The following is a 23,006-nucleotide window of genomic DNA, read 5'->3' as shown; positions in this document are numbered from 1 at the left end:
CCGAGATTTTGCCGAAAAAAACACGAGATTTATGAAATTGTTTCAATTTCTCGTGAGTTTTTGAAAAACCAGAAATTGCCGATAAAAACGTTTGTTACTATGCTGGTGGGGTCTGCCTAATCCCAGCTTGCCTTGCGAAAAGAAAAAAAAATAAGGCCTCTGATTCTGAGGATGGTTTTCGGTTCTTTACGTAAAAAAATTTAACGTATTTAGTGTGTCTTTAACCGTTAGCCTGTTACCTTGACTGGGAGGACTTAAACACAGCGGGTCTCAACGGTTGACTCTTCTTCTTCCCTCCCTCACCTCATTTAATGGGTGGATTAATTACATCATCTTTGGTTAAAGGAAGGCGTAGCAGAGAATTCAATGGCAGATCCCACCGAGGATTTCACCACTCCATCTTGATCTCGCGAACATAAGACTCGGAGTTCTGAAGTTCTTGCTTTGGATCTTGACTCTGCTCTCTCGGAAATGGGTGGAATCAGGATCGTGTTTGGCCTTCTTACTTTGGTCACCGTCGGCATGATCATAGGTTGGTCTTCTTCTGTTTTGATTTGTTGCTTCATGGTGAAGTTTTGTGGGGGAGATGAATGATGGGTGTTTTGATTGATGGGTTTGTTTTCCTTGTAGTTTTGATTGATGGGAATTGTGGATTCTCGGAAATGGTTGATGGGTTTTGGTTGATTTGGTTTTTGATTGATGAAGGATTCAGATGTTGGGGTGGTGATTTTGGGTTGAATTTTGTTGGGCAAGGGTGGATTGTTTCAATATCACGATTTCTCGCATTGGTTAGTTTTACATGGGATTTTCGACCAGTTTCATTGGTTTTGATTGGGAAAGATGGTTACTGTTTCGTTGAATTTGGTGTGGTTGGATAGCGAAGATGTTGGTGCTTTTGTGTGAATGGTCTCTGTGAGGCCTTATATTTTCTTCTGTTTTTTTTTTCCTATAAAAGTCAAAAAATCAGTTTGCCAATGACATTCGCAGTAATATAATGGCAAATTCTGCATTAAATCTGCACTATCAATTGAAATCGGTTATTGAACTTCCTGCTAAATCATATTTCATCCACTTGTGAAATATGATGGTAAGATCTGCCATAGAATTTCAGAACACTTGGACGACGAGATTATGCAATTCAACGTTGAATTTTCTGAGTTAACAAAGTGATTCGCGTTTTGATCTTTCTCGGATGATTACAATTAAGCTTTATCTGGACTTTGTGCTTGTTGGTAGGGGCGTTATGTCAGTTGGCGTTCATGCAGCGGCTCGAAGAATCATCTGGTATAGTTTTTTCATGATTCTCGATATTGTAATTTGGTTGAGGTCTTTGCACCCACAATATAGGTTTTGATGCTTGTTTAGATGCATTTATATGCATGCGAAGTTAAGATAAAACTTGAATGAAAAAAGGCCGTTATGTTCTTTTGTTATGATAATATGCTTATAAAATGATTTCTGGAGGTGTGAAAATTATGATGATAGTTGATTCATTTCTTTCCTTGCTGGAAATTAATGTGGTGTTGGTATGTATCTCTTGCTTGATGTCTTGCTATATTAGTATATGGATCTGCATTTTCACCAAATCTCCCAAGTTATAGATCTTAGGGGGGTTAATCTCACAAAGATATAAGCTAAATTTTGGTCTGTTACAAAATAAAGTCTGGTGGATTAACGGCTCTGTCTGGGCCTATAGTGTATGGAAACACCTCAAATTGGCGACTTAAAGTTCCAATAACCCATGCCAAGTTTCCATGACATGGCCCTCTATGCCCAAGGTGGAGGAGTTCTGGCCCAAATTGGTTGTAGAACACTCCAAACTATATATAGATCAAGGTTGTCAAAGAGGGAACATAATTGAGAAACGATGTGTGAAGAAAAAGCAAGAAACAAAAGGTTTATTACATGTGAAGTGGGAAACAAGAAGTCACTTAAGGAGTTTGTAGAATGCATAAATACAAGAGCCAAAGTTGTTATACTATGTAATGGTACTAAATCATCTAAGATTTGTTAGCCAAATTTTTTTATTTGTAAAAACATAGTCGCTTATTCGATCTAAAATATTTTTTTTACTACATGATTATGAAATTAATTTATTTTACATATATCATATATGTCAAAAAAAATTCCTTTGAGCATATTTAAGCAATGAGAAGAAAGTTTTGAACTTTTGTGCCTTGACTTATTTTTCTAAATGAATAACCTAAAATACCTTTGAATTTAATAAAAATTAAAAGATTTTCATTTTAAGAAATTATGGAAAATGCATTACCATTTAAGATTTATTATTTAATCTAATTAAAATAGGTAAACTAGGGGTGATGCAATCATAGGAATCAAAATTTATTAATTATGTAACATTTTTTTTAATGAAAGTTCAATACTCATATTGAACATCTAATGTCCTTGGAAGCACACTTCTCAATTCTCATGATAACTTGATAAGGGAACCAATCATAGCTTATAGCTTCAGAACTAGCTCCCTAGTAACTGAGCTTCCCAAATATGCCTAGCACGCCATGTGGCCAGGCTGGCCGCTAACTCTAAGAAGTGGGACCAGTTTAATATATCTTCCACGTATCCATTGGGTTAATTCTAACTTGGGATTTCTTTAAAGCTTGTCTGCATGCACTTGGAGTGTTTGCAGTTCGATATTTTGGTCATTACCATATCATGGTCATCACAGCTCAAATTGATGTAAAACTCTCTTCATGCTAATCCATCATACAGTGCACATTAATGTGCTCTTACAAATACAATTGTCCTCATTCAGGCTTCACATTATCTTACTGCCAATTTTGCAGACTGAAATGGTGATCTAGAAGATATTGTTTCCTTCTATATTACAACATAGCTAATTTTTTCAATGTTTTGCACACACTTGCAACTAGAAATGGAGCAACATGTGTACTTAGTATCCAGATGTTCAAGGATATTGATGTAACAAAATTAAGTGGAAAACAAAATCATAATGTGCATAAGCACAAGAACAAGTCCTACACCAACAGGGGCTCCACGTGGTTGGTAGGAGCTGTCGGTGCACGCCACCTTGTGGTTGGACTTTGCAGGTTCAAAACTCCAATGGTACGTTAAATAATAACAGGTGGGGGTCTGCCTAACCCCAGCTTGCCTTTCAAAAAAAAAAAAACAAGTTCTACAAGCGACAATACAAATGCCAAAGGCAATACAAAAGCACCTAAGTGCATACAATGATTACATAGAGCCTAGATGTGCACAAGCACAAGTCCACAAAGGGGCAATACACAAGCCAATAAATGACAAATACATGAGATCATAAGGGGCACCAAAGAGCATACACAAAAGAACACAAAGAACATAAAAAATAATAATATTTATTGACATAGATAGAGTGCTTAAAAATGCATTAACAAAAGGAGGGGACTAGAGGTCCCTTATATACAACAAATGGAGCTAAGGGAGCTCCAATAGAGTCGTTGGAAGCTCCCAACAGCTATAAATATAGCCGTTGGGATGCTTCCCAACGACTCTATGGACAAAAGTCCGTAGTGCCCTTGGTCTTTAGTGAAAAGACTAAAACAATAAAAATAAATAAAAAACAAAAATCTGTTCCTAGAGGACAAAACCTATTACAAAAGAAAAAGACCAAAATGCTCCTAGAGGGCATTACCTATTACAATACTAAAAAAGAATATTATATATACATATAGATGTATATATACTTATATACATAAGACAAAAATACATACACAAATATATATATATATATATATATATATATATATATATATAATATGTTTACCAACCAAATATGTTTACTAGTATGAACCAAGATTTTCATAGATTTTTTACTTTTTCTCAAAAATTGCACCGTACGGATGTGATTTAGACACTTGGTTTTATAGAAACAGACTCTTTGATCATCCAATTAAGATGTATAAGAATGATCTTTTAAGGGTTGAAAATCAACAACTTAGAATTTTCATAAATATTCAAGCATAAAAATTCGTATTTCTTGATCCGATTACGATGATCCAACAGTTGATTCCTAGAAAATGGACCATGCCGAATGTGTCTGCAGGGTTAGATTTGCAGAAAAACCTATGAAAATCTCGATTCATACCAGCAAACATATTTGGTTGGTAAACATATTCCAGTTTCCCTATATATATATATATATGAATATATATATTTTAACAATGAAGAAATGCCTAAAGCAATGGGCTTTAAGTTTCTCAAAAAGCTAATGCAAATTTATAAGATTGTTTGTCTTTATTTTCTTTTCTGTAAATTCCACAGCTAGGTTTCTCCTTTATTTTATAGAGGTTTAGTGGTGCTTCTGGTTTTCCTCCTTTTTAGGTGATTTTGATTTAGAAAACCGAACCCTTTTCAAGTCCCTTGAGAGAGAAGGGCTTCATGCTCCACTGTCACATACTGACTTCGATATAAGATCTTATACCATATCCAATTTGGTACAGTGTCTGCCACTATTTTGTAAGATATTACAAGATCTTTCTGTTACTTCCACATGCTCCACCAAAATCCATGTGGCCATTATATGCCACGATTCTTTGCGTCCATATTTATTTATAAACATTATCACTAGTCATTTGAGTGCCACAACCATCACTTCTACTACCATCATCATCTATGACATTGGAAGATGTGAAAAGATGGATGTGCTAGTGGTAACTGCAGAATATGTTCTCAGGATGATATTATCACTGATTTCATTTAACTCCAAATATATTTTATAGAATTTGAAGATGGGAGATAGTGTTCATGATGGGGATATGAAGTTGATAATGGTAGACAATAATGATAATGGATGAAGCACGTCACTCTGACTATTTCCGTCACTTTTTTACATGGTGGTTAAGATGATGTCGAACATGCTAATGATCGCATAGATGGTTGACTATAATGTTCATATTGGTAAATGCAATATATGATGATTATTGAGCTACAAAAGTACAGTGCTTTAAAGAGATGAGCAATCAAATATAAAGGAAAATGGATCACATAAGAGGAAAACTGGTTATCAAGGTCTAAGTTCATGCAATTCCATTACTGTTCATATTAAAAATTTCAAGGCTGTGCAATTTCCGGCAGATACTTTTAGCATGTAGTGACTGCTGTATGGAAAGTTTAAAAAAATATTTTTGCTTAGTCACAAGAAAAACAAGAAATTGTAAAGATTTACATGTTTTTCAGTTTCTAATCCCACGTAATACATAGATAATAATGTTAGGGTTCACATTTGGGTGATGTTTGTTGCAATCCTGTGACTTTGTTTCTTTTGTGCTTATGATATATCAAAAGATAGTAATGAAATGGTGCTTCCGGAGCACCTTCTCCCACCTAATAGAAGCTTCAAAATTTCAAAATTCTTGAACTTCTTTTGTTGATCAGACCCTATAGATATGATCTACAATCATTATTTAGTAGAAAACAAGTTTTGGATCATGTTTATGGCATACATGTCGGTATTTTAAGGTCTACAAAAATCAACTGCTCTCAATGTCACCAAACTTCAGCACTTAAAAAATCTTATTTTTATGTCGAAAAACCATGTTTCAAAACATGGTTCCTATCAAATAAACTATGTTGAGTACATCTATAAGGTCTGATTGAGAAGATGCAACCTACAAATATGATTTCTAGTAGGTGATCAGAGCACCTTAGCATTACTCATCAAAAAATGATGCTCATTAATTTGCTTCCTTGTTGTTTCAATAAGTTCCTGTTAATACATTGGAGAGAAAGTAACTTTCTGAGATGTTATATGTTCTGATGGTCAACAGTATCTGTTCCCTTACGAGCCTCTTCTGATGCATAAACCTTTTCCTGGCTTGTTATAGGGTTTTCTGTGTGGACACACACAAACCTTTTCCTGGCTTGCTTTCTGCTTACACTATTTGAGAGATTTCTTAGTAGGTAGTTTGTACATACAGGTTCCAAATTTCCCTTCTCTAGAAGCATGCGTGGAAGTCAGGCTGAAGGTCATAGTCACATACCAAGAGGTTGGTTTACTTTTTAAAGCTTGATATCAAATTTGTTAATGGGATACTAGGAGTATGCTAAAAATTTGACTGCTGCTATAGTTCCCATTTTTTTTTGGTTACCAGGCAGAATCTGAAAGTGTTCTTAATAATGGTGCAGAGAGATGTAATCATCTTTCTCATGATGTTGTTTTACAAGCCTCATTTTCCAATTTAGAATGGAAGCTTTAGTGCCTTTGTCTTCCATATCATGACACAATTACTTGATACTTTTATTATTCTCCATATATGATGTTTAAATTGTTCATAGTTTCTTTTAGGCTCTGTTTGGGAGCCTTGTATTGGATGGGAACACCTTTCCATGTGTTGCCAAAATATGGTTTTGGCAAAATGTGGCATTGAGGATGGAATTTCCAAAAACATCCTCTTGTGAATGGTGTTGAAATGTGGTGTCGGGCTGCCAACTCCATTCTCAATGCAGTGTTTTGTCAACACCACTTCTCCCAAAGAGTTAGGGAGCATGAGAGCGCGGTCGCAACCACAGCGCACCTCTGATTCAAGGCTCCCAAACAGAGCCTTGTTTCTAAATGGGTGCAATGGCCAACCATTGAAATCATTGGGTTACTTGAACTTGTATTCATGTCTATTCAAAGACATGTGAATGTTTATGAATATCTGTTTTGATTTTGTGTTCCTCATCTTGGTTATGTGTGCTGTATCAGTTTTACAAATTAAAATAGCTTCAGAGCTTCCTCAGGTTCGCATTCTTGATGTGGTTGTGTAATTTTCATTTGGCTGAGCCTTTGTATATCTTCCAGGTTTAGCTCTTTTGGCAAATGATGAAGATGCACGCATTCTACGTCTTGGATTTGTATGCTCAAACTCTTTAGCTTCTTTTCTTTCTTTCTCCATAATTTGTTTGGTAATTTTGTTGACAGTTTTCTTCAATATTTCTTCTTTGCTGAAACAATCACTAGTTTTTCTTTTAAGGGCCTTGAACTATTAGTGCAAAGTATGGTTCCTTTGTCCTTCTTCTGTTCACTAGTTGTCTTATTTTCTTTTCCTTTTTTATACGCTATTATGGACTTAGGTTAGCTAGAAGTGATTTTGCCCTAATCAAGGGTTTCATATGCAAAGGCATTTCAAACTCGGGCTAAAGAAGAATACTTTAACCCATTTCATATGTTAGTTATTTTCAATCATAGCCATATCTGTTGGTCTTCATTATATTTCAGCAAGGCAAAATCTTGAGATATTATCGGTTCTTGATGAAAAGCTCTAGGGAAAATCTTGGCATTAGAAAAGTGAATAGTAACAGAATAGTCGACAGATGGGTGTGATTGGTTTTTTACAAGTCAGTAGCCGGAATGGTTAAGAATAATCTAAGCTTCTGACAAGCTCCATACTGTCATGAAGGCATGTTATGTGTTTGATTTCTTGAGGAAATCTGCTTATTTTCTTCTGGATTATGTGTTCTGATAAAATCTCCCAACTTGTAAGAAAATGATCTTGCAAGAGATGGGCCACCTGCAGCCAAAAGATGCTACGTAATTGGTCATCTTAGGGCCAATATAAGCTTTACTTGCAGACACACTAACTAGATATGGTGCTTTTACATCCTCAGAATAATCACTGGTACTATCAGTAGCCTAGATAGCACAATTCTTTGTCAGGTATGGGTTTGTAAACAAGCATTCTATGTCCTAGCTTATGAAGACAGCAGCTTGGAGTTTACATAGATTGGAAACTGGTTATTTTGATTCAACTTATTAATTTTTGCATATATTGCATTACATACGTATTTGATCTTCCATCTTTATCTTAATGCATATACCACCATTCAATAATAAATCTTTGGTGACAAATACCATCATATTTTCCCATTAATAGGAACAAGCTCCTTGAGGTTCTTCATTTCCTGTCAAAATCTCAAAGTACCTTGGCATTTACTAAACATTTTGAAGTTACCATATTATTTGCTTGAGATTTTAAGTCATCCTTAAATTTGGTAGAGCTCATGACCGATAGCCTTGGTAAATATCATTAGCTATTTATATAAATTTACCAAGTTAAATGGAATTCATGAATGCCTCTTGCATTGTGTTATGTACCATGACATATCATTAATTTTACCCTACAATGTGTGAAGTTGTGTGTGTCTGTATGAGTGTGTGCATGTGCGTATACATGAATAACTGCTGCATGTTTCATTTATTCAGGATCTATATGCGTATGTGTGGAAGTGTGTGCATGCATGCATGTACATTGCAATAAATTTCCTTTGTTTGTGTATCTCCTTATGATGTGAAGCAGCTCTATATGATTACAAATGAAGTTTAAAAACTTTTTTTGTTTCGTTTAGAAAAAATATATCTTCTCTATGCATAAAATCAGTGGAATTTGTTAAACAGGGAGAAATCAGGGTTTGACATTTCTTTATCTGCATCCTTCCTGCTTCTTTATAATATGTAGCAGGATGTGTTGCAGATGTGAGGAAAATAAAGTATGACATTTCTCTATGTGCATCCTTCCTGTTCTTTTAGGTTTTGCAGTTGCCATAGTAACAAATAGGACTAGAGAACGCCTATTTATTTTAGAAAGATGCACTGGACACACAAAGCATTTGAAAATTGGTATTGAATTTTTATATGTGGTACAGATCAAGCCCAAAATAATCAGCTGGTCACCCAGAATTACAATCTTCCATAACTTTTTAAGTGCAGAGGTATCTATCTTCCATAACTAGGAGTGAGATTTATCTTGTAATAAGGAATTGTTTCTTTGTTTATATTTAGCACATCATGTTTCTTTCAGGAGTGTGATCACCTTAGAGAAATTGCCCGGCCACGGCTTCAAATTTCAACAGTGGTGGACACAAAAACGGGGAAGGCATGTCTTCAAAGGCCTGACAAAGTTTTTTCTTTCATATAACTAGAGTTTTGTTTCCTCCTCTGTTTCAGTTTATATTTATTCTAATGCTTATATGATATACTGCCTTTGGAGTTATCCTTTGTATCTCGATTACTATCCATTGTTTAGTTCTTGGTACAAGTATTGGAGTACTTACTGTGTGACAACTGTTATTACAAAGAGCTGCTCTTATTTACTGTCTATGATATGTCAGCGTGCTCTTTTCTGAGAAATGTGGATTCATAAAAATACACAAACAAATTCTTTGCTATTTGATGCAGGTAGGTTTAGTTGCTCTCATTGGTGTCATCTCCTTGTGTTGTAAACTGTAAGACAAGTTCTAGATGATAAAATGGCGGCCATTAGCAAAAAATTTTACATTGCAAGTGATAAGAATATGGTTCATCAAGAGTTATACATGCAGCAAACCTCTAAAGTGCATGAATCTCCAGATAAACTAGAACACCAGAGTCTCCAACGTATGAAGACTTCTGAATATTAAAGAATCCTTGATGCCTGCATGTTATCGTTTTTGATAAGGATAAAAAACGGTCTCCCTATGTTAACGTGTATTGCTTGTATATTGTATGGTTATAAATAGCCTTCATATGTTTGCCCAAAATCATCAATCTAAGGAATACAACGTGTTATTCAGCTTTGCGTTTTACTTCAAGTTCTGGATATTCTTTCATGGTATCAGAGCCATCAGCATCCTGATCGATCTTTTTTTTTTTCGTGTCTGCGCAAAATTGGGTTGAGCCCGATTCATCAACCACTCAGCTGTGAATCTCAGTTCTCTTCGCCAGATCTTCTGCAGGATTGGTTTTTATCGTCATCAAGCTTTACATGGCCTCTTCGTCGTCTCCTTCTTGTCCTATGACTTAGTGGAATGCTATTTCCAACCTCGTCTCAATCAAACTCAATCGAGACAATTATTTGTTGTTGAGATCTCAACTCGAATCGGTCATGATCAGCCAGGATCTTCTTAAGTTTGTTGATGGCACGTCCTCTCAACCAAATCGTTTTGTTGCTACGGCAGATGGAGGTAAGATAGAAAATCTAAATTACCCTATTTAGATTCGCTCAGATCAACTAGCACTTAGTTGGATAAAAGCCACTATGTCAAAAATGGTTCTTGGTCAAATTATACGAACCAAAACAGCCTACGAACTATGTCACAGGGACTCTCCAACTAGGTGCCGCACCCGCGTCGCACCCGCACCCGATGCGGTCAACCTGACCATGGGTACAGTCAGCGCACCCAGGGTCATTTATGTCCAACTTTTAGACTTTATATATATATGTATATATATATATATATATATAATTTTTATATTTTTTCCGTACCCCGCACCCAAGTTTTTTGAAAGTGCCACACCCGCACCCATGTAATATAGCCTACAAAGCATGGTTTATTCTGGAAAAATCATACGGATCTTAATCTCCTTTGAGACTCATGATTCTGAAGAAAGACCTGACTTTCATTAAGAAAGACAATCTGGATATGCTGTCCTATTTGGACCGCATAAAATTTTTAGCTAACTTCCTTGCCGCCGCTAATCACCCTATAGACGATGAAGAATTAGTCCAAATCACCTTGAATGGTCTTCCTCGTGAATATGAAAGCTTTGTCACGTCTGTCACAACCAACTCAACGTCATACTCCTTCACGGATTTATATGACTTGCTTCTTAATCAGGAAAAACATGTACTCCTCTCACATGCTAAAAATTTTGACACATCAGATTCTCAGCAAACAACCTTCACAACCTTTTGAGGTCGGGGCCATTGTCGCAATTTCTCTCGAGGTCGTGGGAGAGGCCAAGGTAGAACTTCCTCTCCTAACACGATGAACAATAACTCTAGTTCTCAAGGCGGTCGTGGACCTGTTACCTGTCAATATTACGGAAAACGAGGGCACACAACTAAAACATGCAGGGACATTCCTAAAGCCTTCTCTATCATGTCTCTTCAGCAATCAAATGACGATTATTGGTATCCTAACACTGGTGCTACAAATCACCTAATCATGGACGATCATCAGTTGTCTCAAAAATTGCAATACCAAGGTGGTGAGCAAGTCATGGTGGGTAATGGTAAGATGCTCTCTATCTCTCATATTGGTAGTCTTACCTTAAATTCTCAAGGCTCTGCATTTCATTTAAAGAAAGTTCTTCACGTTTTGGCTATTACGAAGAACCTTTTGTTTGTGGGCAAATTTACTGAAGATAATGACTGCACCTTTGAATTCCTTGTCAAGGATTGACCGACAGGCAAGATTCGTCTACGGGGACTGAAATCCAATGCAGGGCTTTATCCAATCAAGTCTGAGCCTCACATACAGGTGGTGGCATAGGCAAGCAAAGTAGCACCCTTTGATACTTGGCACAAGTGTCTCAGTCATGCAAATAAGAAGATCATCTCTCATTTACACTCTAGTCGTGTCATTTTTATTAACAAAAAATAATAAAACAAAAGTGTGTGAAAGTTGCCTTGTTGGCAAGGCTCACAAACTTTCTTTTGGACACTCGGTCTCATTTACTAAATCACCTCTTGAACTTCTTCACGCCGATGTCTGGGGGCCTGCTCCAATCACCTCACATGAAGATTTTTGCTTTTATCTTCTCATAGTAGACGATTATTCTAGGTTCTCGTGGCTTTTTCCATTGCGCACTAAGTCACAAGTTTTTGAATGTTTTAAAAACTTCAAGTGTGTTATTGAAAAACAACTGCAAACTTTCATCTGTACTTTTTAATTGGACAATGGTGGAGAGTTTACCAGTCATGAGTTTGCAAACTTTTTACAAGACCATGGGATACTTCATCGATTTTCGTGCCCCCACACTCCAGAACAGAACGGTCTTGTTGAACGGAAACATCGGCATGTCGTTGAGACTGGCCTTAGTCTTCTTCATTCATCCTCTTTGCCCTATTCCTTTTGGGTAGATGCATTTTGTACTGCCGTGTACATCATCAACCACCTACCTACTTTAGTCCTTCACCGTAAAACTCCTTACGAGCTTCTTTTTCACAAACCAGCCACCTACAATCATCTTCGTATTTTTGGTTCTCGTTGCTATCCACTTTTATCGTCCTATCTCACCAACAAATTCCAACCTAAGACTATCCTGTGCATCCTCCTTGGCTATGCCGCTCGACACAAGGGTTATCTCTGCCTTGACCCATCTCGAAGCCGCACTTATGTTTCTCGTCATGTTTACTTTGACGAGTCTACTCTTGGACCCATCCCTTCAGAGCTCTGTTCCTCCTCACCCTCGTTTTCTGACTGGGGTCTCTCTCCACCCATCATCCTCCCTCCTCCGGTTCCTCTTCTCTTACCTCCCTCTGAACCACCAACTCCACTTGATCCTTGCTTGAGTGTTGTCCCTCATACTGGCCCACCTGATCTCTCCTCATCACCTGTCCCTTCCTCAGCTCATTAACTCCCTACACCTGTCCTAACCCGCCCCCCTGATCATGTTCATCCCATGGTCACTCGGTCTATGACCAACTCTCTTAAACCTCGAGCCTTCTCTACCTCTCGATATCTGATTCCTCTCGCCTTCTTTAGCCCGACTTTACTCACACCAGAACCCACCTCCTTTAAATAGGTCAGTCTCGATCCCAAGTGGCGGTCGACCATGCAAGACGAATTTCATGCTCTCCAGGTCAATCATACGTGGCATCTTGTTCCTCGTCTTCCTCACTATAATGTTATTGGCTCCAAATGGGTTTTTCAGATTAAATGCCAAGCTGATGGCACTGTTACTCGCTATAAAGCTCGTCTTGTTGACAAGGGATTTCATCAAGAAGAAGGTATTGATTATGTTGAAACTTTTAATCCTGTGGTCAAGCCTACTACCATCCATGTAGTTCTGGCGATTGCGGTTTAGCCGTTACATCAGTTGGATTTTAATGTCTTTCTCAATGGTATTCTCTCGGAAGATGTTTATATGGTGCCAGCTCCTGGTTTTGAAGACCACTCTCATCCTAATCATGTTTGCAAGCTGGATCGTGCTTTGTATGATCCCAAGCAGGCTCCACATGCCTGGTACCACCGTCTCAACTCTTATCTTCAGTCCCGTGGATTCCACATATCTCTCTCTGATGCCTCGTTGTTTATCCTTCGGGATCATAATTTAGCTATGTATGTTCTAGTTTATGTTGATGACATCATCATTACCAGCAGCTCTCGCCTCGCCATCCAAGATTTAATTCAACATCTTAGCCGTGTCTTCTCTGTCAAAGATCTCGGGCGTCTCAACTATTTTTTGGGTATTGAAGTTCACTACGCCACGTCCGGTCTATACTTGTGCCAACACACTTATGCCTTGAATCTTTTTCATCGTGCCTCTATGGCAGATGCCAAGACTGTCTCCACTCCCTTGAGCTCCACCACTTGCTTACTCAATGATGATGATTCTCCATTTTATGATCCCACCCTATATCGCAGTATTGTTGGCAGTCTTCAGTATCTCACAATTACTAGGCCTGATATTGCCTTTGCCGCCAACAAGGTATGCCAATTCATGCATCGTCCTACAATCACTCATTGGTCGGCAGTCAAACGTATTCTCTGGTATATCAAAGGCACCATTCAGCATGGCCTCTCTTTCTCACAGTCTCCCTCATTGCAACTAAGCGCCTTTTTTTATGCTGACTGGGCCAGTAGTCTTGACAACCGTAAATCTACCAGTGGTTTTGCTGTTTTTCTGGGTTCTAATTTGATCTCTTGGTCGTCTCGCAAACAACGGATTGTTGCCTGCTCAAGCACTGAAGCCAAATATAAATCTCTCGCCTGCGCCGCGTCTGAACTTCTTTGGCTCAAGTCTCTCTTGACTGACCTTGGTCGTGCTCCTCTTTCGCCACCCATTCTCTGGTGTGACAACATTGGTGCACTGCATCTTGCAGCAAATCTAGTCTTTCATGCTCGCACTAAGCATGTAGAAATCGATTTTCATTTCCTTCGGGATTATGTACAAAAAGGGCATATTCAAGTTCAGTTTATATCTTCCCCTGACCAGCTTGCTGATGGACTCACTAAGCCGCTTCCAGTATCAAGATTTGTTTTTATTCGAGACAAGCTCAACGTTGCTGACCCCACGTTGAGCTTGCAGGGGCATGATAAGAATACGGTTCATCAAGAGTTATACATTCAGCAAACCTCTAAAGTGCGTGAACCTCCGGATAAACTAGAACACCAGAGTCTCCAACGTATGAAGACTTCTGAATATTAAAGAATCCTTGATGCCTGCATGTTATCATTTTTGATAAGGATAAAAAACGGTCTCCCTATGTTAATGTGTATTGCTTGTATACGTTTTTGATAAGGATAAAAAAGTCTCCCTATGTTAACATGTATTGCTTGTATATTATATGGCTATAAATAGCCTTCATATGTTTGCCCAGAATCATCAATCTGAGGAATACAACAATGTGTTATTCAGCTCTGCGTTTTACTTCAAGTTCTACATATTCTTTCAGCAAGTACATAATTCAAAGACTGTGCAACTAGAATTGCCTCCTGGACAATGAATAAGAGCTGGGGATGCCAATCACTTCAATTTTGGAACTTGGAAAGAAACAATAAAGAAATGGTACAGATGGTTAGGCTGATGATTGACTCAAAAAAGAATAAGAGAAGAGCTGCACCTTTGATTTCTTTTTCATATGCCGCCTCCTAAAAGAGAATTTTCTACATGACATCAAAGATGTTTTTCTTAACACTGGATGGCAAAGATTATGCTGTCTGGAATCTGGACAAGAAAGACATTTTTTTTTTGTCCAGGGATCCAGATGACTAGACTCTTCGCTGTAGGGGTGCTTGTCTATGAACCTTTCCTGTTACATTAACTTGCAAAGGTCATAATCCAATTTGAGTTTTGCTTTTTTTTTTTGGTTGCTCTGTTGGAAAGCTAAGACCTTGAGATTTATTTTATTTTTCAAGTTCAAGAACCAAAAACCTTAATTTGGTGGCCAGAATCCTAGTCAAGTAAAAATAGCATTCCTAATGCTAGGTTTTGAGTCTTTTGACTCACCAGTTTAACCACAGTGTGGCATGACTTAGTAGATGAACTTGGTTCCATCTGTGAACTGGACAAGGGCTGGGTGATTTCTGTTTCTTTTGAAAACTGACATTTTGGACTTCATTTCATCTTTCAAATCTATGAATCAAAACCTTGATTTGTTGGTAAAAAATCCTAGTCAATGTGGAAAGACTTCTTGAAATCAGGTTTTAACTGAACCTCTTTGACTGCTTTGGGCTTGACTTGGCAAAATGGGATTTGTCTCTATGGCAAACTGATGCAATAACTCGATGTGGACTCGGTACGCACTGATCCAAGATCCAAATGGATCGCGTCACTCGCGGAAGCTTTTACGAAGATGAGTTCGAACAAGACTCGGAAAAAAGGATTTTCGGGACCTGTGCACTCTGTTTCGACAGAGGTGGTCCAAATAAAAGTTGTGCGCGACTCTCACAGCTTTCCAACGAATCCGAAAACACTGGATTCGGGTCAGCGGTGTCCGTTCTACGGACTCGAAACGGGGACTGACAAACAAGGTTATGACAGACTTCCAGATTCTGCGGACAGTCTGTTCGACAAGGTTTTCGACCCTGCAAACAGTGGAGTTTGCGAAAACTCTCAACTGAGAAGTCGAAGGTCAGATCTAGACCTTTCCAACGAACTAAAATTCAAAATTTTCTGAGTTTTCTATAAGGCTCTACGAATTTTTGAATTCTGGAAATGGTGTGCAGAACTAAATTTTCTACTATTCGACAACAGAAAAGATTAATATTTTTGAGGCACTTAAACGAAAAATCAATTAAAACTCAAAACATGAACATTGTAGATCTAGGTTCTAGCTTTCCATAGAATAAAAAAAAATGAATTTTCATGCAGGGAATCTCTAGATAACAAAAAAATACCGAACACCACTAGGAGTGTTCTGAACCAAACAAGAGACAGTGGATTCCTGTCAGTCCTAGACTTTGAAAGCACTTTTCGGGGACTCAGACGGCCGATTCACGAAATGGCCTCAACTACAAAGTTGTAGGAAAATGTTTTAGCTTTCCGGGAAGCTAAAGAACGCAAGAATCCGACGAGTATTGAAGCCGATACAGGTGATTCTTCAGAGTCGTTCCAGACAACTTGGGATTCGGGAATCTGGGTTTTGACAGAAAAATCCGAGTTATATATTAACCAATAAAGCTGAATATTTGTGAACAATAGAATCACTCCGTGGCATAAAAGACTTCTATTCATTCTATGAAAAAATAATACATAACCCATTGCAACTCACAAGCAATATACTTTGATAGAAACACAAAAAAAAAATACCAATGATAAAACAACGAAGATGTAAGAACAAGAGAACCCGAGAATATGATATCCGGATGACGAAGACAATGGATGTCGTTGGAAAGCAGCCGACACCGAGAAGAATCCTCTCGAACCGCAGCTCGAACCAACGGCCAACACGAACCACAAATGTCAACACACCAAGGTAGATCTTGACAAGATCACCTTCACACCAAAAAAATGACTTTCGGTTCTACCTTCACCAAAGGAGTTTTTTTTTTCTCAAAACCAGCCACCAAAACAAAAATTTTCCTCTCTTTTGAACCAGCCACACACCAAAAACGAAAATGAAGAAGCTCCCTCCTCCCCTTGGTCGACCTCCACACATTAAAAGGCTTGGGGCTTGGGAAAGGGCCATATTAAAGAGCCAAATGACCTTCCCAAGCCAAGCTCCCAAAACGAGCTTGACTAACCTATTTTTGGCCATGAGCATTAACAAGGGCCAACAACTATTTTTGACTTGGAATAGTCAAAATCGAATTTGAACCAGGCCCAAATTGGTCCACCCAAAGTGGCGCCAACTAGGGCTCTACTGAGATGGATCGAGATCCAGATCCGGACCATGCATCGAATTGGATCCTGCACCAAAAATACATTAGAAAATGCAAATGAGAAAAATAAAAACTACCCACGTTCCCATACACTCTCTAGTTCCATAAAACAATCCTACAGGGTACCAGAACTATCCGGATCCGTAGAATCCGGCTCCTAAAAAAAAAAAAATTACATGAAATAAATATTGCTGATACAATATCCAAAAAAATTATGATTCCACGAAGACACAATGAAATCGAAACAACAAAATAAGGAACGCGTTGAGCATCGACTAAATGGAAGATCCACTAGGACAAGGAACGTCCTGCAAGCGTGTGGATTGCCTTGGGTAGCGATGCCCGGATCGGGTCTGGAGAGTTGGATTAGGATCCAACTCCGCTTCTGAACTCTGAATCTCTGGATGCACAAACTTTCTTAATTTAAAAGGTCAACATTTTGGAATCTAAACGAGGATGCTTGTTTGATCATAGCAATAGGGAAAGACATCAAAGTTCCATTTTAAAAATCAAAAGATTCTATAAGCTTCTCAGCAATCTCACGATGCTAATTTTTAGTGTTGGTATGTTTTTGTGGACATTTTTTCCTCCATATATTTTCCTGTAGGGACACCTTAGTCGTTCTTACATCAGTATACTCCTCATATAGCATACATTAAATTGTCTCATTTTTTAGCATATAACACTAATTATGAAGCTTGTCTTAATTTTCAAGTAGACAACGCTAATTCTTTGTGAGAGGATAACAATTAATTTGATTCTTTGAAGAGACTACCACTTGGAAAATCTGAATATGCACCTTTTTTCTTATTATTCTAAAGTTTATATTTGTTTGAAACCTGATTTTAATTGCAAATTTCCAATACATTTAATGATATATCCTTGCAGAATTGAATCATTTCTTGCCATATCTACTTATTTCTGGCTTCACATATTTCATGAACTACACACCAGATTTTAGATATTTGCTTAATCCATTCTGGTTTTGCAACCAGGGAATTAAGAGTAATGTTCGAACTAGTTCTGGGATGTTCTTAAACTCAGAAGAACGGAAGTATCCAATGATACAGGTTTGCTTTTGTTTTTTCAAGTACATCGATGCCATAAATTCCAAGTGTGCATTTTGAACTGCATATTTAGGAGGCGTTTGAATGTGCACCCTGCATGATGTGGAGCGCATTTTTTTTCGTACCGACCCCTCCCTGGAATGATGTGGATGGGGACCTGGGGGGGGGGGGGGGTATTCAAAATAAAATAAAAATGTCCCACGGGATAGTGTGTCCTGGAAAAGAACCCTGTCCTGTCTGTCCTGGACAGTGTGTTCTGTTTCTTCTTTTGTTTGCAAGCATTCTCTGCCCATGTAAGTTATATGACATGCTATAACTTGGGTGAATGATAACAAATTCAACATGTTCTAGAGCTTTCAATGAAATCTTACTCTATTGCTCAACTTGGATGAATGATGGACAAACCTTCTATTTTGCTGTCTAAAGCCATCAGCATCAAGTGCGAGATCAGCAACAAAGGATGCACTTGGTTCACCTACATGTTGGTATACTGTCTAGTTGGTTTTCAGTCCTGCAAAATGTGATAAGAGAAAAAGGATTGAATCCAAAAAGCACAAAAGAACATATGATTTGATAGATTCTTATTAGAATGTATTCAGAAAATTTAAATAATAAGCCTCTCCCGATACCACCCAAGAACATCTTGTAAATGATATTTTGCTACGACATAAGATATTGAAATTCAAATTGAAATTGCAGCCTTCTAAAATGTAATCTTCACAAATGGAAGATGTTGCACAGATTTGTCTTATTAAGGTCCTTATGTTTGATTTATCTGTCTTCTAGTACCAAAAGATGGGTGGCTTGACAGTAATAACATTAGTAGTTAAAATCTTGCCTAGGCTACCTAGGCACAATCCTACCACCTGGGGGCACCTAGGTGCTTAGACAAGTACCTAGGAGCGACACCAAGGTTGGTAATTTTTATATTTATATTTTATAATGTTTAAAACATTGTAATATGTTTTGGTTGTGTTATTTTGAAATATTTTAAGTTTTCAGTTTTTTTATTTTTATGATTCTTTATATTCTGTTTAAATAATTATGTTCTTTTGTGGGTCTCTAGGTGACATAGCTAAACAAATATTTGTTTGTATGGATTTGAATCTTAGAAATATAATAATGTTTTAACTATTTAGCTTCGTTCATGAATTATTTTTTTTTAGTTTCAGATGTTTAGCTTTATAAATTGTGTTACATATGTATTTTTCATAAATGTTAAAAATTTATCATGATTTTTTACTTTTTATTTTTTTGAGCCCTACCAGGCCGACTAGTTCCACCTAAGCGCTGACTAGGCCTTTTAGGGGAACAACACTAGGCGCTGACTAGTGCTTTTGACTACTTTGGTCGTAACATAGGAGTTGAGAGTTCAAATGAAAAATCTTCTATTTGAATCCCATTCTAAAAAAGCCAAAGGGGAGTAATGTGGTATAACATCTTTTTTCCTCTCTATGCTTTTATGAAGGTGCCAATTCAGCATGTTTTAGAATCTTCAGCTATGATCATAGTGCCACTTCTCAACAAATCCCAGTTTTAATTATTTAATATCTATAATGCTCTGCAGAATGTGTGCATGCTAGTTACTGTTGTTTCCCTAAATTTTTGTCTCTGATTTTTCCTTTGGATCACATAAGGCTCTTATCAGATGTGTGCTATGTACATGTGATATGATGAAGCCATATATGAAATATCCCAAGTATTTTTTCACACCTCTTCGTGTGGACCAGGAAATTGAAAAGCGTATTGCTGTCTTCTCTCAAGTTCCTGCAGAAAATGGAGAACTCATACAAGTTCTTCGGTAAACCATCCAACACTTGCTTTGATCTATTTTTCTCTACAATAATTGTGTTTTTTAAATGATGACTGAGTTTCGATCAGTTCTAACCTCTGCAAAAGGACAGGTATGAAAAGAATCAGTTTTACAGGCCACATCATGACTACTTTTCTGATACAGTAAGTTCTTTTTTCATTCTGCAATTTCGATTCTGCTGTCTGGTATCTGATGCGCTCTTAAACACTAATGCAAAATGGCATCTTATTATGATATTCTGCAAAAAAATAAAATAAGCACGTGCAAAATATTAATATCAAACGAGCTTATTTTAATATTCTTATTTCTTTAATATGTAGTTCAATTTGAAACGTGGAGGCCAGAGAATTGCAACAATGCTGATGTATCTAAGTGATAATGTTCAAGGGGGTGAGACATACTTCCCTATGGTACGTTTGTTCATGGAATCTCTGTCTGATGATGGCTGATTTCTCGCTTATATATGCTACTTCTGGGAGTTTTTAGTTGAGGTCTTGGGCATGTTTGCGATGCCCTGTGATTCTTGGATTATCTCAAGATCCTATGATTGTAAATCACAATCACAACACTTTCTCAAGGTTGGTGAAACATGAGAAAAGTACAAGTTGTGATTGTATTTGCCAGATGTAATTGGTTTTGCCTTGAAATCTTGTGAAAGTTGGTCACAAGATTGACCTTGTAACCAACATTTACTGCTTCTATTTTCTGAGCAGTGATTGCTTACTCCTACCTGTGTCCAGCGCAATTTGTGTTTTTTTGTTCATTAAGTGGTTCTTTTGAACTGTCTTGCTGTTCCCTTTTTCCCTCTTCTGCCTGTTTATGAATACATGTATGCCACTGTAAGTATGGTAAGGAAAATAGATTGGGAATGCTGTGTAGTTTATATGATACACAGGTGGCAGGTGGCAGGTGGCAGGTGGATGCACATCTGGGCTAGTTGAGAGGGTGATTTTGATATTCCTCCACAGCCTATACGTGTTTAGAGTCTTTAGACAGTGTGAATATGATAGTAAAATAATTTCTTTGCCTGTATCACATTGCATGTTTCTATCATCTGATTTCAAAATCTCAGATCATTTCTCCCTCTCCATGGAGCCTGGAACTCCAATATCTTCCCCTTTTTTGAGCAAGGTTGGACAATCTTATGGAAGTGTTTCCTTTGCAGAAGTCAACATTATATTTGCACTGTTTTGATGTTAATCTAAATGCATTATCTCAAGCTGTTGTGATGGTTGTGTCTGTTTAATATCTTGACCTTTTTATCAGAAGTTTGAAATCGACAATTCTCGTAATATGTCAACACATATCTTGACCCTTTTATCGGAAGTTTGAAATCCACATATCTGGTAATATGTCAATACTTTTTTTCTTTTTCCAATTTCTGGAGGGAAAGTTCAATAATTCTTCAACCTAGTGTGTATACTAATTGTGAAGAGTAAAATCTGATTGTTGTTGTGTGCATACTCAAAACTTATGGTGCTTGCATTTACAAGAGCTGTTAAAATATGCTTGTTGAAATAAAGAGCCTTGACAGAAGGGTTAGCATGACGTGTCATCCTATATATTGTGGAACTGGTAGCTATGTTTACTTTTCTGCTAAAATTAAATGGATCATTTCTATATTATTGCTATTAGAGGACAGAGTACTATCCATTTTCATTTTTCCTTTAAAAAACGGGGAACTAGCTCGGTGGTTTCTAACAGTTCTTTAACCTCCACTATCAAACTCTAGGTAAATAGGCTTTTACCTCACGCCTGCCCTACCACTGTGTTTGCTGTCTCTAGTGCATTTTGTCTTGCTTACATTCTTATAAATGCTGGAATGAACACCAGTGTCTGAGTACAGTGCGCCTGAAGAATTTTTAGGCCTATAAATGCTGAAGAATATGTAAGAAGCACCTGTCTGGTGACTAGTCTTACTGAGTTAATGTGCCCTTTAATAAACTGAATTGGTGGGTGAGACCTGTTTTGAGATGTAGCTTGTGTTCAAATTTCATTTTGTCCTGCTTCAGCCAAAGGCCTGATGTGTCATTGCCATAGTTAACATGATCTCTCTCTCTCTCTCTCTCTCTCTCTCTCTCTCTCTCTCTCTCTCTTGATTGTCAAGAGTTGTCACAGGGACACGCTATTTTGGTATCCCTGGTGACATGACTGGACATGCTTGGGCACGATGACATGGACATTGACACATAAGGATATTATTTTAATATTTTCAAGTACTTTTTTAATCATTTTAGATAACATTTCACCAAAAAATACATTTTTATGTATTGAAATGTCAAAATTTTATTTTTGTTGATTAAAAAAATATAAAAAACTGTGTCCTCGTATCCCTTAGTCGCCGCTTGTACCACCAAGGTGGTAAGTGGGGTCCTTTGTCAAGCTGAAGGTCCAGGTGGTATCCCATAGGGTGACTGTTCTTCTGGTTGGGGTCCGCCTAACCCCAGCTTGCCTTTCAAAAAAAAAAAGTCGCGTGTCCTGTTGCAACTTTATCTTTGTGACATAGGTCAAGGTTTGAAGCTTTTTATACAATATCTTTGTACTTATCTTCCTACTTTGCTTTATTTTTGCAAGCTTTCTCTGACCTAGTTATGGTATAATATCTCACATATTACTGAACAAGTAGGCTGGAGATGGAGAATGTAGCTGTGGTGGAAAGATGGTTAAAGGGTTGTCTGTGAAGCCAAACAAAGGAGATGCTGTTCTGTTCTGGAGCATGGTCTGTTTTCTCCTCATCTTGATTCTTATTAGGCTGGTAAAAGCAGAAAAAAGTTAGCCTCTGGTATAATATTTTTATCTCATTTTCTGGTTACAGGGGCTTGATGGGTCATCGGATCCAAAGAGTGTTCATGGTGGCTGTGAAGTTTTGGATGGGGAGAAGTGGTCTGCTACAAAATGGATGAGGCAGAAAGTTAGCAACTGACTCTCTCAGTCTCTTTCTCTATGTGCCCTTCTTGATTTGGGGGTGTAATCTTATATTTGTGATGTACATTTTCCTACCGTGTAATATAGAATTGCTTTAGATGGGAATTACAGCAAAGAATGGCAGTTTTGATAGTACAAAAGGCCTTTTTAACTGCTCACGTTTGCTTTTAACTCGATACTTGCACCTTCTCTTTTCCTTTTTCTTTTACCTTTTCTTATTCACTTAGCATCAAGCATGGAGCAATGTTGTCAGTATCGGCCCTGTAGCCAGGTAAATCCGATACGGATACTCAAGTGAATCGTTCTGAATCGGCCAAAAAATAATTAAAAAATATTACGTGTCAATCAGAATGTAAGACATGTTAAAGACATTAAAATAGTATTAAATTATTTAGTTT

General features: G+C 37.6%; 1 protein-coding gene across 6 annotated transcripts; it reads left to right on the top strand.

Annotated features, from left to right (window-relative positions):
- The first annotated feature begins 326 nt into the window (after positions 1-326).
- On the top strand, positions 327-22,764 carry LOC149840691 (prolyl 4-hydroxylase 1). 6 transcript variants are annotated; one of them, XM_090003253.1, is made up of 12 exons: positions 327-532; positions 1,237-1,284; positions 5,934-6,002; positions 6,800-6,852; positions 8,641-8,706; positions 8,796-8,870; positions 17,799-17,873; positions 19,601-19,671; positions 19,775-19,826; positions 20,004-20,093; positions 22,310-22,402; positions 22,499-22,764. In XM_090003253.1, exons 1-12 carry the CDS (start codon positions 472-474, stop codon positions 22,604-22,606), a joined length of 861 nt encoding a protein of 286 aa, XP_089859379.1. In that variant the 5' UTR covers positions 327-471; the 3' UTR covers positions 22,607-22,764. The 6 variants fall into 6 exon arrangements, with proteins under 6 accessions (XP_089859379.1, XP_089859381.1, XP_089859380.1 ...); XM_090003255.1 differs by lacking the exon at positions 5,934-6,002 and having other exon boundaries at positions 328-532; XM_090003254.1 differs by lacking the exon at positions 8,641-8,706 and having other exon boundaries at positions 328-532.
- The last annotated feature ends 242 nt before the right edge of the window (positions 22,765-23,006 follow it).

The sequence above is a fragment of the Nuphar pumila genome, chromosome 4 (genome assembly GCF_984573655.1).
Source record: "Nuphar pumila chromosome 4, dmNupPumi1.hap1.1, whole genome shotgun sequence".
Lineage (NCBI taxonomy): Eukaryota > Viridiplantae > Streptophyta > Magnoliopsida > Nymphaeales > Nymphaeaceae > Nuphar > Nuphar pumila.
Note: the sequence above shows the minus strand (reverse complement) of the source record. Positions and strands in the feature narration are given on the sequence as shown.